This window comes from Odocoileus virginianus, chromosome 11 (genome assembly GCF_023699985.2).
Source record: "Odocoileus virginianus isolate 20LAN1187 ecotype Illinois chromosome 11, Ovbor_1.2, whole genome shotgun sequence".
NCBI classification, from domain to species: Eukaryota; Metazoa; Chordata; class Mammalia; order Artiodactyla; family Cervidae; genus Odocoileus; species Odocoileus virginianus.
Window position 1 is genome coordinate 7,869,681 of NC_069684.1, and position 16,902 is coordinate 7,886,582.

The following is a 16,902-nucleotide window of genomic DNA, read 5'->3' on the forward strand; positions in this document are numbered from 1 at the left end:
GGTGGGGTGTGGGCTTTGAAAAGACCTTGTTAGAGCCAAGATGGCCGCAGTGTTGCCCAACCTGACAGCAGAGTGAGCCTTTGGTGGGGTGAAGTGACCGCTCATTCACAGTTCAGCAGCTCAGCTCACTCCTCTCCCGTTAGGAAGGACTGATTTAGTCCCCAGGATAGGGGTAGGGGTTTGTGCTGACTCAGCAGCCGAATGACTCTGTGTGGCTAAGAGTTTCTCTGGTCATCTTTCTTGGAGGCTTCAGCAGAAGAAAGAATGATGAGGGCAGCCTAGTGTTCAGTCCCACACGCGGCAAGTTCTTCTGTTCTGTTCTCGCCCCGGGGAGGCGAGGGACTGAAGACTCAGCATCGTGTAAAAATGAACTGCATCTTCCTACTGTTTGAATTTAAATACCTTGGGGCATAGATAGCCTAGGACATTGCAGCATAGCACTGCAAGTCTGATTTGCTGATGTTCCGAAAATACCTTTAGAATGGCAAAACTTTACTGAGAAATCATTTGTGCACAATAAAATATATCCATTTGATGTATTTTCCAGTTGTATATACACTGAAAAGCAGTCCCATAATCAGGATGCACAGCATCTTTATCATCCCCAAAGATTCCTAGAGCCCCTTTGTAGTCTGTTTCTCCCTCTGCGCCATCCCCAGGTGACCACTGACATGCTTTTTGTTACTATAAATGTTTTCATTTCATACAAATAGAATAATACCACCTGTATTATTTTGTTGATGTCTTGTTTCACTCAGGATACATTTTTTATTGTGGTAAATAATAGATAACATAAAAGGTACCATTTTAATCATTTTTAGTCTACAGTGGTCCACCCACATTGCTATGCAGCCACCAACCTTATTCAGAATAGTTTTCCCCTTGCAAAACTAAAACTCTGTAACCATTTAACACTAACTCCCCCTTCCTCTCAACCCCTGGCAACCACCATTGTATTATTTGTCTTTGTCAATTTGACTACTCTGTGGTGTTGGAGAAGACTCTTGAGAGTCCCTTGGATTGCAAGGAGATCCAGCCAGTCCATCCCAAAGATCAGTCCTGGGTGTTCATTGGAAGGACTGATATTGAAGCTGAAACTCCAATACTTTGGCCACCTCATGTGAAGAGTTGACTCGTTGGAAAAGACCCTAATGCTGGGAGGGATTGGGGGCAGGAGGAGAAGGGGACGACAGAGGATGAGATGGCTGGATGGCATCACCAACTCGATGGGCATGAGTTTGAGTAAACTCCGAGAGTTTGTGATGGACAGGGAGGCCTGGTGTGCTGTGATTCATGGGGTCGCAAAGAGTCGGACACGACTGAGTGACTGAACTGAACTGAACTGAGGTTCCTCAGATAAGTGGAAATCTTGCAGTATTTGTCCCTTTGTGCCTGGCTTATTTTATTTAGCATATCTTCAAAGTTCTTCCATGTCATAGCCCGTGTCAGAATTCCCTTTTTAAAGCTGATTAACATTCCATTATATATAGAGACCACATTTTGTATATCCATTCATCTCTCAGTAGATGCTGGGGTTGCTTCTACCTTTGTGCTGTCATGAGCAGTGCTGCTGTGAACTTGGGTTCACAGGAAGGAATATCTCTTCTGGTTCTTGCTTTGAATTCTTTTGGGTATGTATGTGGTAATTCTGCGTTTGACTTTTTAGGGAACCTCCATACTCTTTTCCACAGTGGCTGCACCATTCTACAATGTTACTTTTTAAACATACAGTTTTGCCTTAGACCTGCGTCTTGTTCTGATGATCACTTTGCTGCTGCTAAGTTGCGTCAGTCGTGGCCGCGTCTGTGCGACCCCATAGACGGCAGCCCACCAGGCTCCCCTGTCCCTGGGATTCTCCAGGCAAGAACACTGGAGTGGGCTGCCATTGCCTTCTCCGCATGATCCCTCTATGTTCCAGAGAACCAGTTAGACATATCCTTTGACTTCCCATAGCCCTGCATGATAATGGTCTTTTCCTTCAGTATCCCGAGCCTCTGCCTTTCCAGTCCTTTCATACCGATGTAATTGCTCAGAGAATGGCTCAGCTTTAATAACCTCAAGTGAAATTGCATGGCTCACTTTCTATTAGCTACAGCCATTCCCCTCTGTGTCCTACCTGTCTCTCATTAGCTGTAGTTATTATACAACCTGCCAGTATCCTGTGAACAGTATCAGGATAAAACCACCCACATCCTGTTAACTCCTATTATACACCTACCTTAGTCCTCGTCATTGAATCTGTTGTGCTATACATCCTACTTGTATGCATGTAGCTGTAACTGTTAAATAATCTGGCCTATTCACTATCCCCTAATCTTTTGCAAACATCATCTGACATCCTATTCATAATGTCTTCAGTGCTGACTCACTGTTCACTTGTTATTAAATCCAGGTATCAAAAGCCCACCAGGAAACAGCATACATCATTAATTGGGGGGGAGGCTAGCTCTTGTGAATGTACAGTGTGTGCAGGGGGCTTTAGTGTAGGATCTTTTCCTTTGAGCAATATGGTACAGCCCACCAGTCTTTGTAAGTCACCTTAATGGAGCGAGAGAGAGAGAGTATGTGTGTGTGTGTATGCGCGTGCACATGCATGCATGCGTGCATGTGTTTGAGGATGTGGGGATAAGGGAGTTTTCCAGGCACATAGGGTTGGAAAGCCTGGTAAGAAAGGACAGCATGGAAGAAGATGACTTGCTGGGGAAAGGCGAGGGGGAGAGAGGACTGCAGGATGACGTCAGCGTTCCCTTGGTGGGACAGAACCCTTTTGGATGCTGTGTTTTTTGTTAATGGTTGACGAGTTCGGGTGACTGTGCAGCATATCAACCCTTGGCATGTTGCCAGAATGACCGCCCACCCTCGGTTCTTTTCAGTTTTATGACCCCGTGCTTATCTGAGCTCTGAGGAAGGGGGGCTCTGCCCCCAGCACACCCCCGACACTTGGGTCAGAGCTGCCTAGTTAGCAGCTGCTGCAGGCGAAGACCTCGTTCCTTAGGTGAGCACAGAGGAAGACGTTCAGTTCAGAACAGGGCCAGGCCCACAGCAGAAGCCCGTCAAGTGTTGGCTGAACACGGTGGCAGGGCCACTCGTGCAATCTGTCTTTGCCTCGTCATCACCGATCTTAACTCCTGAGGTCAGGAAAGGAGAATGGGTTCTTGGCAGCCATCTAGCACATGCTGGGGTTACTGTCTGTAGGCACATGCATGTGATAAAAAGACTAATGAGCTGTGTGGACATAAGAGAGTTCTCAGAAAATCCTTTGCCTTTCTGAAACACTTTTTAAAAATGCTACCAAATCTGTGATCTTCTTTGATTCCACATGCTTTCCTGTATGTTGGGCCTCCCATTGTGTGGATGAGAAGCTGAGATGGTGCTGGGGTCTCCGAGCGGAGTCAGGACCGCTGCCGTCTTGCTGCCTCTCTGCATGGCACGCAGTGACACGAGGGGGAGTTGGCAGGGCCCAGCAGTGGTCCAGACTGAATTCACCTCTGGTCAGGGCTCCCTACACTTGTGTGTGCGGGGCAGAAGCTTCCACGGGGATGTCCCTTGACAGCCAGAGGGCCAAGCCCAGCTGCGCATCCATCACCACAGCCCAGCTTTGTGTAAATGAAACCTCTTTGTTCTCCCACCTCCGCAGTCTCTGGTTCCTGTGTTTACCAGACACCTGCTGATGCCTCGCCCTACACACAGCTGAAGTCCCGGTCTGCCTTCTGTTCCCGAAGCCCCCTCCCCTCTTCCTGCTCCCTGAGGTTACTGAGGACCCGGTGTAACAGGTCCCCTGGCATCTGGGTCTGAGCCACGGAGGTGACGGATCTGAGGGCCTCCAAGCAGGATGGGTCCATCTTGAAGCTGAAAACAGTACCTGGTTATCCTGGCGTCTGTGTGCTTCTGATGGTGTGCAGTTCAATGGTCAGCATGTGTTTTGAGATCTACTGTGGGTCTCGCGGACTTTTCATCTTGTTTTGTTATTAAGTGCTTTAGTCTTTTAGATATGTATTCTTCAAAAGCTTGTCCTGTTTCTAAACATAATTTGTGTGTGTCATAGGGCTCCCCTCATTTTATGATGACCCCAGTGGGCGTGCAGGGGTCCACTTGCTGGAGGATGACCCCAGTGGGGAAGTAGGGGTCAGCCTGCTGGTGTTCCAGTTTGAACACCATGAGGTGACCTAGGAGACGTGTGTCTCAATGCCTAAACTGAGGCCCATGCCGTTTCTTAGGTTGCCTTCTCCGGAGGGGACGGTTTGCAGCAGTGGGAGGCCCTGCCCCGGCCACGTCTCACCCTCTTCCGTCTCTGTCGTCCTCCTGCAGGCTGGCCGTGTGTGACCCTGTCTGTGCTGGGATTCTTGTACTGCTACTCCCACGTGGGCATCGCCTGGGCCCATGCGTACTCTGGCAGCTAACTGCGCCAGGCCTAGGTCCGCCCTTGTCATTGGTTTCCAGGGCACACGGTGCTCCACCGTCACCTCGAACCTCAAGGTAACCTCCAGGGGACCTGCTCATCTTTTGTTGAAGTTACCTCACTCCAAGACTGGAAACTTGAGCTCTCGTAACTTTGGGAACTTAGAGATCCTCTTCCCATCCTCCTCCTTTGTCTATAGAGTAAGCTGGACCCCAAGCAGTAAAATGTCTTGCCTAGCCGTAGATGGTGATGTTGTGGTCCAGACCCCAGGTTCTTTGTCCTTTACCAAGAATTAAATGCAACAGGTGTTTCTTGATTGAGGCATATAAGTTCTGATTAGTGATAGGCCTGTCTTCCACTGGGCAGTGTTTCTGAAACATGTTGGGTCAGTGGCATTTAAGTGGCCCCTTCCCTGCTTCCTGTAGTGCAGTTTGTAGAACCAGCACTGAGGGGAGCATCACATTTTAGCTCCTTGGCAGGGGCGTGACAAAGCCACAGCTGTGTTGCTAACACCTGGGTCAAGGGAGATAGAATATAGATGTCAGTACCGAAGGAGGGCTGTTACTTGAGTTCATCATTCATCAGGGTGATCTCCATTTGGTTGCTTGCTCCCTAGATCTGCAGGGAAGTATAAACAGAACAGTTCCTCTACCTGACAGTTAATTATTTCCTAGTAAAGAAGTATAATTAAAAAAAAAACACAGGGGACAGTGTATGACAGACAGGTGCTACGGGGCAAGTCAAAGAGGGTAAAGAGGACTTCTGTGGTCTCTCCTCTCTCCATGCGGGTCCCAACAGTCCCCTTCCCATGAGTGGTTCAGCCTCAGTGGTTTATGCTGTTTGTTGCCAATAAAATGGAGCCCTTCCTATCATACTGATACTTCATATTTTTGTAAGATTGTCTTGAATATTTTTTGAAGAAAACGTTTAAAGTCAAAACACACTTAATTCTGAATTATTCACTCTTGTGGAAGGATGCTAACAGGCCACTAATGGCCTCAAGTAGTAGATAATTCAGAATACTTCCATTTGGCTTTGCTTTTTTTTTTTTTCTGAGGGGTAGAGGGTAAGTGAAGCAGCTCTAAAATTTGAATCCATAGTGTACCCAATTATGGGAGAACAGAGCAACATCTCAAGCACATGAATTAATTGTCATTGAGTAAAAGGTGCACGCGGACCTGGTCTGTCCCCACCGTCTCCTGTTAGTCATTTGGTATTGTCCTTGTGTCCTGGCTGCGGTTATTAGCTCAATGAGATTTCAACTCCCGGAGTGCAGGACCCGTCACTTAGCTGGCGTCCTTTCTTCCCGGACTCTCTGCTTGAAGGCGAGTGGGGAGGGACCAGATGTGGATGGCAGGGGGTAGGCACACGCAGTGTTAGCTGCGGCAAAGGACAGAGGCTGGAGTGGGGCAGGCAGACCAGGGCAACAGCGGCCTTGGCAGCTGGCCTGATGAAGGAGGAGGAGACAGGCTGGCAAGTCCAGGTGCTGGGAAGTTTTCAGGAGATGAGGTTGAGAAAGGGTGAGCAGTCAGATAAATACAGTAAAACTTCAGGGACTCTTATTCAAGAGTTGTAATCTGCCAGAGGGCTTTTAATTGAAGTTTATAGAGGAACAAAATCGTGGAAAGATAATTGCAGGGAAATGTCTAATATATGGGGTTCCCAGGTGGTGAAGTGGTAAAAGGTCCTTCCGCCAGTACAGGAGATGCTAAGAGACCTGTGTTTGACCCCTGGGTCAGGAAGGTCCCCTGGAGGAGGACATGGCAACCCACTCTAGTGGGGTTGCAAAGAGTCAGACATAACTGAGCATGCACACACACGTCTAATATATGTGTATATATAAATAGTATATATTTATATATGTGTTTAGTTGCTCAGTTGTGTCTGATTTTTTTGTCACCCCATGAACTGTAGCCCGCCAGGCTCCTCTGTTCATGGGATTCTCCAGGCAAGAATACTGGAGTGGATTGCCATTTTCTTCTCCAGGGGATCTTCCTGACGCAGGGATCGAACCCGGGTCTCCTGCATTGCAGGCAGATTCTTTACCATCTGAGCTACAGGGAAGTCCTTATACATATAAATATAATATAAATAATGCAAAGTATTTTCAACTCTTTGGAGATGCCATTTTTATAAAAACAAATAGGCTTATTTACTCATTTAAACTATACTGGAAGAATAAGTTAATAAATTTGAAAGTAATAATCCTGAATTTCTTTTAAGCTATTATACGATTGAGTGGTTCTCAGGAATGAGTCCATGATTACTGTGTTTAGCTATATGTTTGAGGCCTAATTAACTAATATGTGAATAACCATCCAGGACCACTGTTATCTTAACCTCTTGCTTTTCTCCCACTGTAATATGAAAATGATAATGTCTGTTTTCATGCATATGAACTCAAATTCTTGGAGTTGCTTTAAATGAAGGACTCCTGAGGTGTCTGAGCAGACACAGCAGCTCCAGCTGAAGGACATCTGACGTGTCACTTTCCATACTTATCAGCCCTGGGAAACTTCAAGCACAGGACAGCGACAGGTCCCAAGGTCACTTCTAGCCCCAGGATCCTCTGACTCCAGCCTAGTTCTGTGGGCACACCGGAGCGCTCCAGGCATGATTGCCATGATGATTTCCAAGGAGGCAAGGAAAACATCTGAAGGACAGCCAAATATTGGTCATCTTGACTAATTCCTGGGACCATGCATGAAGATGGAAAAGTATTTCATTGTTTCCTCAGATTAATTTATTTGAAAAGTGACAGCAGAAGCCCTTTGTTCTTAATAGTAAAGACTGTAGACTTAGAAAATAAATTAATCATATATAATATAGTATAATCTATATATTGGGAGAATGGTAATTTAGTGGGAGGAAGTTTCCCCTTAGAGAAAGAGCCTACTCATTGCTTCTTTGTTTAAACTAATATAATGATTGACTAAGTAGTATAAGAAATTAATATAATGAATTTCTTTTCTAGAAAATGTCCCAGAACATATCCCATACAGAAAGGCCAACTACTGAGAAGCCAGATTATCTCGATGGTGCTGGCCTTTCTCAGTGCATGTTGAGATGCCTCTCTGAAGCCTTTCTTCATTGAAATTGTTCTATTTTGGAACAAGCCAGCAAAATTCCTTTTTTTTTAAATCATTGAAACCCATTTGGCATCCAAAATGTAACATCTATTACTTGGCTCTGTGTTACTTAATCCTTGTGACTAATTATAAAAACCATATTTACAGAGAAAGATGTTTTTCACCACTGAGGCACTCTTAAAGAGTACAATATTTAGTGCTTTATTAGGTGAGACTTTTGAAATGAACATCAGTCATTTGGAACTTTAAAAAAGTCATCACCCTTAGTTTTATTATGCTTTCCTGCAGTGTTAAAAAAAAAAAATAGGGTGTGTAGAGAAAGTCACTAAAAATACTGGATTTATACTGCAGCCCAATGAAATCAAGCAGAGGCCTTGAACGTGGCTTGTGAATCACAAATTCCTCATCCCTGAGGTAAGTTCTACCGTCTATCAGTAGAAAAGCGCCATTTGTGAAGTGTGAGCCATCGGTATGAAATAAGGGCTCCTGTTGGCAGTGTTGTGGCGGATCGTGCTGTGAGCAGGAGACAGTACCGGTTGAAACCACAGCAGAGCCGAATCGGTGCTGATGAACAGCACTGCTGCAGGGACAAGCAGTTCTCCACCGTCATAGCTTCTGAGACCATCAGTGAATAAAGCATAGGTCAGAACTCATATTGTTGGCACTGAGTCTTTCCAGAAAGACTCAGTTTTTTGACCGTATGTTTTAAAAGGCAGCAAAGCATGAATATAGAGGTTGCAATCTAAATTGTTCAGGATGAAAAGCGTTCAGATCTAGGTGGAAGGTCAGCTTCAGCTCTGTGTTCAGTCAATGTGCTGTACCACACTTTCCCAGTGATGCCAGGTTTGGAAGGCATCTCTGTACGTCTCATAGCGTTGATAGCTCTATTTCAAGATCATATGACAAAGCACCTTCCCAGCCATTCTGTCACTGTGCAGAATCTGGCACACAATCTTGGTGTCTCTAGCATTTTAAAGTTCTCCAAAAACCACAGTCATAGGTGCTGTCCAAATTAGAGGTCCCCAGGCTCTTGAAAAGGTCTATGAAAGTACCACCTTGTTCTGTCATCTTAGGTCTGGAAGTTTATAGAAGGAAAGGCAAAAGCAATCATGTATGATCATTATAAAATAGTTTATTTACCATAATAAATAAAATTAAACTTTTTTTTTCTTTTTACAAATACCACTTGTGCTTATTTAAAAATGTTGAGAAGGGATTATCAGTGGTGGGGCCACCCGTTCCTCTTCACATCCCCGGGTTGCAAGTCATACAGCAAAGTTTTGGCAGCATCCTCAGCTGACCACAAAAATAGTATCAGCTCATTTGCACTTCTGTTGACTCATGCTCCTTTGGACTAAATGACAGATGCAAAGGAAGAAGAGAAACCCAATGGAGGATTTGGCAGGACTCGATGGCAAGAGTGTTAATACAAGGAGGAGTCCCAAAATGACGAACTGCTCGTGAGCAGAAGTGTCCTCAAAAGACTGGCGAAATGTGGGGACAGTCTCCGATGGATGCACAAACACAGTGTCTGAACAGTGAGAATACATTCATGGGGGAGGGGCAGGGGGGTTGCATCTTTCTTCATATAAAAGCAGTTCATATCCTGATACAAGATCCGTGAACGTCTCCTTGAATGACTAGTGGATCTGTTGGCTGACTCCGAAGTCACAGATAAAAAGACAATGGCTCCAAGAAAAGTTTCCTGGCAGGTGGGGGGGGGGGGGTGCAGGCAGCCACCCACCGATCTGGCACCTGCGGGGTAGTCAAGTCCAGTTCTAGAGGTTCCAGAATAAGTCCGATAGGCTCATGTGAGAATGAAGTTTCATTTAAAACTAATTTAAGCTGGAGGCACAGTCAGTTAAAACATCTCAACATGAACACCCTGGGTGCTGTCTCTGATGGCTGCGGTTCGTGCTGGGAGGACGCTGAAATCTCATCCAGTTAGAGGGCACGAGAGCTGGTGAAGGTCATCTTTATTGATGCAAGCGAGAAGGCAGTGCAATGACGGAGTGACAGAGGAGAGGCCGTGTGGGGGCCTGAGCGGGCCCTCAGGGGTCTCCTCTTTAAGCAACACTACGTGAGGAGGGGGGAGAGGGAAAAAGAGTGTTGGCAGCGCCATCACGGTTGGAGTTCCATTCAAGGGTCTTAAGGCTAAACATCTTTAGAGCAAAACACTGTACAGTCTGTGCATCACACGCACATCAACTCGTATGGCCGCTAGGGCTCCTGAAATTTCCCAGAGGGTGCCTGTGCCATCTGGTGGTGAATGCAGCAAGGGTTTCTGAGGCTCCTTCCTACACCTGCCTGGGGCTTCTAAGGCATTCATTTCCTCCCCACCCAGGCTTGGGTGCAAAGTTTAACAGCTGGCTTAACACTTTCACCTTCCACTTACCAATCCAGGAGAGGCAGGTGGCTGGATGGAGTGGTGTGATGGAGTGTGTTTTTCCTCTGAGCTGGGCTAATGCCACTTCTGAAAAAGGATTCCGGGAAAGGGCCCTGCCACAGGACGCGCTCTGTGTCACAGCACTTAGGATGATCTAGAAAGCTGAGGGTAAAACAAGCCCAGGGATTGAATAACAAGAATTGGAAACAGCTTTGAAACACGTGGGCCCATGTGGCTGTGGCATTTTTGGAAACCACTGGTTCCTGACTACTGGCTACAAACTCTGCACACAGATTTAATCTGAGGTCCGGAATATAAAGAAAGGTCTTAGAAGTAATCAAGCCAGAGGATGTGAAGGTGAGGGAGGGGGATGGGTGACTGGAGCTACAATGATTGTGCACCAGACCAGGGTTTCTCAACCAGATGGCTGCGCCCCGCTGCCTCCCACAGGAATCTCATCCTACCCAGAGGAGAGGCCTCTGCGGGTGTATGGAACAGCAACACTCATTGCTGGAGAGACTGCCCTCCACCAAGAATGCGCATTCCATCTTGTTGGCCATCTTAGTTCACAAACTCAACCCTCACCCCCCCCACCTCTATCAGCAGGGAGGGAGGGGTACCAGCAGGACCTCCTTCTCCAACGTGTGTCAAGGATACTCTCTGGGAAACGGAGCCTCCCTATGAATGACATCCAAAGTAAGGAATTGATGATGTAAGAGATCAAGTAACCAGCAATTCCTGGGCAATGGTATAAAGACACCATGTCCCCTTCCCTCAAAAAGGAGAAAAACAGCTCAGGTAAGTCTACATCCCTCAGCATAACTTTTCTACACTCTAAAGGTTGAGCCCAATACCCAAACAGTGTTTGTTTTCCTTAATCTCTCTTCAGCCACCAGATAATGGTTTACAGTGGAAGGTTGAGTTGGTGGTATCTGAAGCTCGTGGGCCTTGCTTGGAAAGCCAGAGCAGCATCTGGGCAAAGGTAGGTAGTAAGCACAAAGCAGCCTGTGGCCAAGTGCATGGTATTAAAATACAAGGAAAGGAGGTTTGGCCCATTTAAGAAATGTTTTTGTTTTTTTACCCAGAGAGAATCATTATAGCAAAAATCCCACAAATCCTTAAGTGGAGAAGCCTAAAAGCCTATGCAGCCCTACCTGTGTTTCTCTGCACCCCCAGGAGCATGGGTTGAGGGCCCCATGACCCCGAGATGAGTGGATCCAGGCTTCTCGCCATGAGTTCAGTTTGAATCCTAGGAGTTGATTAAGCAATGCATTCATGAAGCTTTATTTTTCTCTCCAATCAGGTCTGGACTTCAAAGCCTCACACACGAGCATCCTCGCCCCTCAGGCAGAGCTGGAGGGAAGGGCCCACAGGGTCCTGGGCAGGGGCTTCTGAAGCTGGGTGTGGGTGTTCTCAGGGCCCTCAGCCTGCCTTCCCTGCTGGCTCAGACGGTAAAGAATCTGCCTGCAATGCAGGAGACCCAGGTTTGATCCCTGGGAGAAGGAAATACTCCAGTATTCTTACCTGGAGAATCCCATGGACAGAGGAGCCTGGCAGGCTACAGTCCATGGGGTCACAAAGTCGGGCACCACTGAGTGATGAACACTTTCACTTTTCCCCTGCCTTACAAGTGGTAAGTCCTAAACTTGGGGAGCAGGTTGGGAGGCATGTTTAAGGAATGGCAAACTGGAACATTTCAGGGACAGCTGGCAGATGCGATTCCAGGCTCGGCCCCAAGGACTAGCTGGCAGCTTCTCAAAGAGGCTGAAAGCCCCACGGCTTACTCAGAATCATTAACAGTCATGACTCTTGGCCCTGGGGAATTTTGCTTCCCCGTTTGCTGCCATCTGAGGCTGAATCCAGGAAGCCTGGGGGCACCCATGTAAACCTCCCGGGAGAAGCTGAACAAGTGTGCGTGGCCCCTGAGGAAGGACCCTCACCTGGACCTCAGTCTCTGCTCCCCAGGGCAGTCTGCGCCAAGCCAGCAGCCGGGAGAGGACAGGCCCATTCAACAGGGCCAACTGAGGTCCAAGTCCTGGGTCAGGCCGTGGCCACTGGGCGGGACTGAAGGGGGGAGGTAGGCCCAGACAGGTGGCTTTCAGAAACACTAGACACCTTTAGTTGGGCAGGTTCCCCTACCATTGGGATCCAGCCTCTATCTCTACTGCAAAGCAACACCAGCAACGCACAGGACTGCCACAGTGCAACGCGTGCAAAAGGTGAGTGCCCTGGACGATACCATGCTCACTCACTGTCCAGACCACTTGCCCTCCTAACTCCGCTCTCTCCAAGCTGAGTTTTCAATTTCCAAACTTGCTTATCAATTTTTAGGGTCCTGATGATCCCTCTTTCCTTCCTCAGATGCCCCTGAAAGGAGTCCAGACTTAGGAACAAACATGACCCCAGGTGACCCTGAGGCAGTGCAGTGTCCTCTGAGCATCATAGTTTAGGGACGTGGACGGCCCATAGCTGGCTCCATGACCATCGCTCTAAGCTTGGACCTTCCATGTAGACCACAGCTCCACAGGCACGTGAGAGAGACAATCTGGAAACACCTGCCTCTTTCTCTCTTCTCTCCTGAAGCAAGTACAATCATAGACCTGCAGTCTCTTGGTTTCTCTCCAAGTCCTACTGACTTTTGTATGAGATAAAAAGATTAGCTTTAAATAAGGCCAAGCACGGCTCCCGAGTGTCCTATAAATGAACCCATGCAGTGGACAAAATACAAACTTCTCTAGGGACAGTCCCAGTGAGAATCATCATATAAACATTGCTCATTACAATCATTTTACTGAGGTTTTGTGTGTGAGTGTCTATGTATCTGTTCTGCTAATAAAGCAAATCCGGGCTCATCACCCTTCCTGCCGATGCCCTGTACCCTGAGGAATGCCACAGGAACACTTGGGAAGAGGTCAAGAAAGAAAAGAAGCAAAGGGCCTGTGTGATGTAGCCAATGGCATGGAGCTGGGCCAGAGATTCATCTGGAGCCCACAGGGCCCTCCCCTTCTGCGCTCCCTTAGCAGCTAAGGGCTGCAGATCACAGCCCAGAGAGTCTCTGGCTCCCCACCGCCAGTCTCCAGTTCTTGGCTCATCTCTTTGGGGAAAACAGACCTGAAGATTCCCGGCTCTAAGTGTCTAGAGGAGGCACCCGAAGCCAGCTCAGTTGCTTTTCAGCCTTAACTGTTCCGAGACAGGAAGTCAAGAGGCTCTGCCCTCCCTGTCCCTAAAGCTCCCCTTGTCCCAAGCTTGTTACAAATGACGACGGTACAAAAATAGACGGTGACATCAGACACAGGCTGTCCAAGGACAGGGAGCGCTGGGAACTCCCGGTGCCCACCGCAGTCTCTGAGGGGTCTTGGCAGAGAAGCCCAGCGTGCTAATACACACGCGGGGTCCCTGCTGCTATCTCTTTCCTGGTAGTTTTTATGTTGTTACAAACATCATGGCAGTAAGAAAAAATTAAAAGTGAAGGAAAATACCCTTTACACGGCATGCCCCCCTCTTCCAAAACTGTGCAGAGAGAGTTCAGATGCAGCTCCCATCTTGCAGGGTGGGGGCGCACGCCTCTCCCCGGATCTTTCCCTGGAGAGAGACTGCCGAAGCGACTGGTCCCACTTGCGTTTTCTGTTGGGAAAAGCCTACTTTCAAAGTTGTTGGTCATGTAGGTGTGTGGTGGGGGGGCGGTGTCTAGGGCAGGACGGTAGGTTTTTGTCATCTTGGACTTTTTCTTTTTCAACAGACCTCTCAGCTCGCGCCAAAAATGTCTCTCTCTGACTCTGGGGACTGGGGCCTCGATATTTCAAACAGCTCCTGAGGCGACTGAGAGGATCTTCTGGAAGTTAATATCCTGAGTATCTCAGCGAGCTGTTTCTCAATGTTCGTCATCTTGGTGTTCAAGGCCTTGATGTCCTCCTTGAGTTCATGCTTCACCTCCAGGACGGTGGCCTGCAGCGTCTGCTCAGGAATGGGGTAGAAGGAGTGCTTGACCTCCGCCAAGATGGGGCTCCGGTCCTGGGGGCTTCTGGCCTCACCCGCGTTGTCCAGACGCAGGTCGCTCTTGGTGATGCCGCTGTCGCACGAGTCCGTCTTCTTGAGTGTGGCCTCGCCGGCGGCCTTCGTCCTCTCCGGGAGCGTCTCCATGGACTCCGCCTTGGACACCTTGCTCCAGTCCTCGGCCTTCCCACAGGCATCCTTGAAGCGGGCCCAGCCCTTGCGCTTGGCGCAGTCGGCCCCGCCGGCCTTGGGGCCCAGACTCTCGGCCCCGGGCGCCTGCAGCCGGGCGTGGTCCAGCCCCATGGGGGCGGCGGCGGCCGGGAAGGCCACGGGCGTGGCGGGGCTCTCTCGGACGGTGACGACGCTGGCCTTCGCCAGGCCGTGGTGGCTGTGCTCGGTGAGGACGCTGCCCTTCTCCACGTCCAGGTCGTCCAAGTCCCGGCCGCCCCTCTCCGCGGCCAGCCTGGCCTCCTTCTGCTGGCGGAACCTCTGGAAGAGCCGGCGGACGGGGTGGTCAGGCGGCAAGATCAGGGGGGCCTCATTCTTCCGCTTCATGCGCTCCTCCTCCTCCCGTTTCACGTCACTGATCTTCCGGAACACGATCTGCAGGGAGACACGGCAACAAGCCCTGTTAAGCCAGCTGTGGCGCCAGACCACCTGACCTGCCTCCTGAGAAACCTGTGTGCAGGTCAGGAAGCAACAGTTATAACTAACGGGACCTGGAACAACGAGCTGGTCCCAGTTGGGAACGGAGTACGTCAAGGCTGTATTCTGCCACCCTGCTTATTTAACTGCTATGCAGAGTACACCATGTGAAATGCCGGGCTGGGTGAAGCACACGCTAGAATCAAGATTGCAGGGAGAAACATCAATAACCTCAGATATGCAGATGACACCAGCCTGATGGCAGAAAGCGAAGAAGAACTAAAGAGCCTCTTGATGAAAGTGAAAGAGGAGAGTGGAAAAGTTGGCTTAAAGCTCAACATTCAGAAAACTAAGATCATGGCATCCAGTCCCATCACTTCATGGCAAATAGATGGGGAAACAATGAGAGACTTTATTTTCTTGGGCTCCAAAATCACTGCAGATGGTGACTGTAGCCATGAAGTTAAAAGATGCTTGCTCCTTGGAAGAAAAGCTATAACTAACCTAGACAGCATACTAAAAAGCAGAGACATCACTGCTGACAAAGGTCTGTCTGGTCAAAGCTGTGGTTTTTCTAGCAATCATGTACAGATGTGAGAGTGGGACCATAAAGAAAGCTGAGTGCTGAAGAACTGATCCTTTTAAACTGTGGTGCTGGAGAAGACTCTCAAGAGTCTCTTGGACATCAAGGAGATCAAACCAGTCAATCCTAAAGGAAATCAACCCTGAATATTTATTGGAAGGACTGATGCTGAAGCTCCAATGCTCTGACCACCTGATGTGAAGCACTGACTCATCGGAAAAGACCCTGATGCTGGGAAAGATGGAAGGCAGGAGGAGAAGGGGACGACAGAGGATGAGATGGTTGGATGGCATCACCGACTCAATGGACATGAGCATGAGCAAGCTCCAGGAGACAGTGATGGACAGGGAGGCCTGGCATGCTGCAGTCCATGGTGTTGCAAAGAGTCAGACAGGAATGGGCGAGTGAACAACAGCAGTGGTCCAGGCACCAGTGATTGGCAAGGGAGGATCCAGACTTACCCTGACAGTCCTGCCAGCCCACAGGGATGCCTGATGTTTTGGGCATGGGAGGCCCATGCTGAATCCTGAACAGCGTAGATGGGGAGACAGGATGCCCCAGGGCAGGGGTGGCTGCTGTGCCTCACTCAGCCCTCTGGAGATCCCTCTGAAGGCTCACCGAGCAGTGGGGAGAGGCCTTTGATAGACAGTCAGGGAGCTGAACCAGACTGACACCCCGCTCTTGCGAGTGCAGGACTTCCTGAGCAGTTGTTTTCAAGTTTGTTTGAAAAAGTAATCCTGCTGGGAGCTGAGGTGAGTCACCTTCAACTGCCTCTTCTGGGTTGCGTTTCAGGAGCGCCTAGCCCCTCTCCAGCCCTGACCAGGCGCCCCTCAGGATCCCCGTGACACGGGGTGGGGGGGGGTGGGGAGACAGGCCTGGAGGGAGGCGGGCCACCTGGAGTCCTGACAGCACAGAGGATGGGAGTCCAGTGGCTTAAAAGAGCTTAGATTGACGAGCAAACAGATTTGTAAAATGTCAATTCTCAGTGGTTTGAGTAAATATAGAGACTGAGGTATGAATCATAGCAAACTGTGGATAAACCCAAAGAGATTTTGGTTTTAAATGAATTTAGACATGCGTCCCAAATCTGAAACACACAGAGAACAGTAAAAAGAAAAATCTGCCACTGACCAGCTGTGTGACCTTGGGCAAGTCACGTCCTTCCTTGGCTGGACCAGATCAACAGTTCTCAAATCTAGCTGCATGATTCAGAGCCACCTAAGGAGGAAGTGGTCCCTACTGAGGGAGGATTCCCCATGGCAGGGTCAGAAACAGGCGTTTGCAGCAAGCTCCCAGGTGATTCTGACCCCGGCAGCTGAGGCCAGCTCTGCTGACCAGGCTCTCAGAACCCCAGGGCTGACGACTGGTGAGATCACTCTGCTGTCCTGCATGTGCGCACCTGCTTATCGCGAGTGTGGCCACACACCACCTCCGTGCCCTCCTCCCCTCCTGCGTGATGCTGAGACTGAGCCAGGCGCAGCGTGGGGCCGTGGGAGAGGAGGAGCAATGACCCCAGTGAGACCAGCGCGCCCCTGGTCACTGAAGGATACCGAAGCGGCTCACCGGCAGGCTCTGCAATCACTTCTGCCACCTTTTTCCTCCGACTGGACAGAAGGCTGGTGTGCTGTCTGGGGTGGAGGACACCAAGCCAAGCAAACGTGCTGAGCACCTACTGTGTGCAAGGCACATACCCATAACCACTCCACTGCAGAGGGAGGCTTTTTGCCCAGAGCTGGAGTCTATCTGGCAGTGACTCAAGCCACTTACAGGGACAGAGCAGCGTGGGGTCAGGAGGAAGGCCCACCCA

At 49.2% G+C, this 16,902-nt stretch overlaps 2 protein-coding genes across 7 annotated transcripts in view; one reads left to right on the forward strand and one right to left on the reverse strand.

Moving 5' to 3' along the window:
- Nucleotides 1-16,902, forward strand: part of HHAT (hedgehog acyltransferase) — a 367,616-nt gene that overhangs the window by 344,108 nt on the left and 6,606 nt on the right. Inside the window, exon 12 of one of the 2 annotated variants that reach the window (XR_011490224.1) lies at nucleotides 8,854-15,847. Coding sequence is in view for 1 of the 2 variants with exons in the window: in XM_070473891.1 (XP_070329992.1) it covers nucleotides 4,309-4,400 (92 nt within the window). In the remaining variant the exon portion in view is untranslated. Of the gene's footprint in view, nucleotides 1-4,308; nucleotides 5,285-8,853; nucleotides 15,848-16,902 lie in introns of those variants that run through there. The other variant, XM_070473891.1, reaches the window with a different exon arrangement.
- The window catches only part of KCNH1 (potassium voltage-gated channel subfamily H member 1), a 440,397-nt gene that overhangs the window by 23,570 nt on the left and 399,925 nt on the right, over nucleotides 1-16,902 (reverse strand). For 4 of the 5 annotated variants that reach the window (XM_070473885.1, XM_070473884.1, XM_070473887.1 and 1 more), the window contains exon 11: nucleotides 13,597-14,470. The exons of the other annotated variant lie outside the window; for it this stretch is intronic. In XM_070473885.1, coding sequence (XP_070329986.1) covers nucleotides 13,619-14,470 — 852 coding nt within the window. In that variant the 3' untranslated portion in view covers nucleotides 13,597-13,618. Of the gene's footprint in view, nucleotides 1-13,596; nucleotides 14,471-16,902 lie in introns of those variants that run through there. 5 annotated transcript variants of the gene reach the window in all.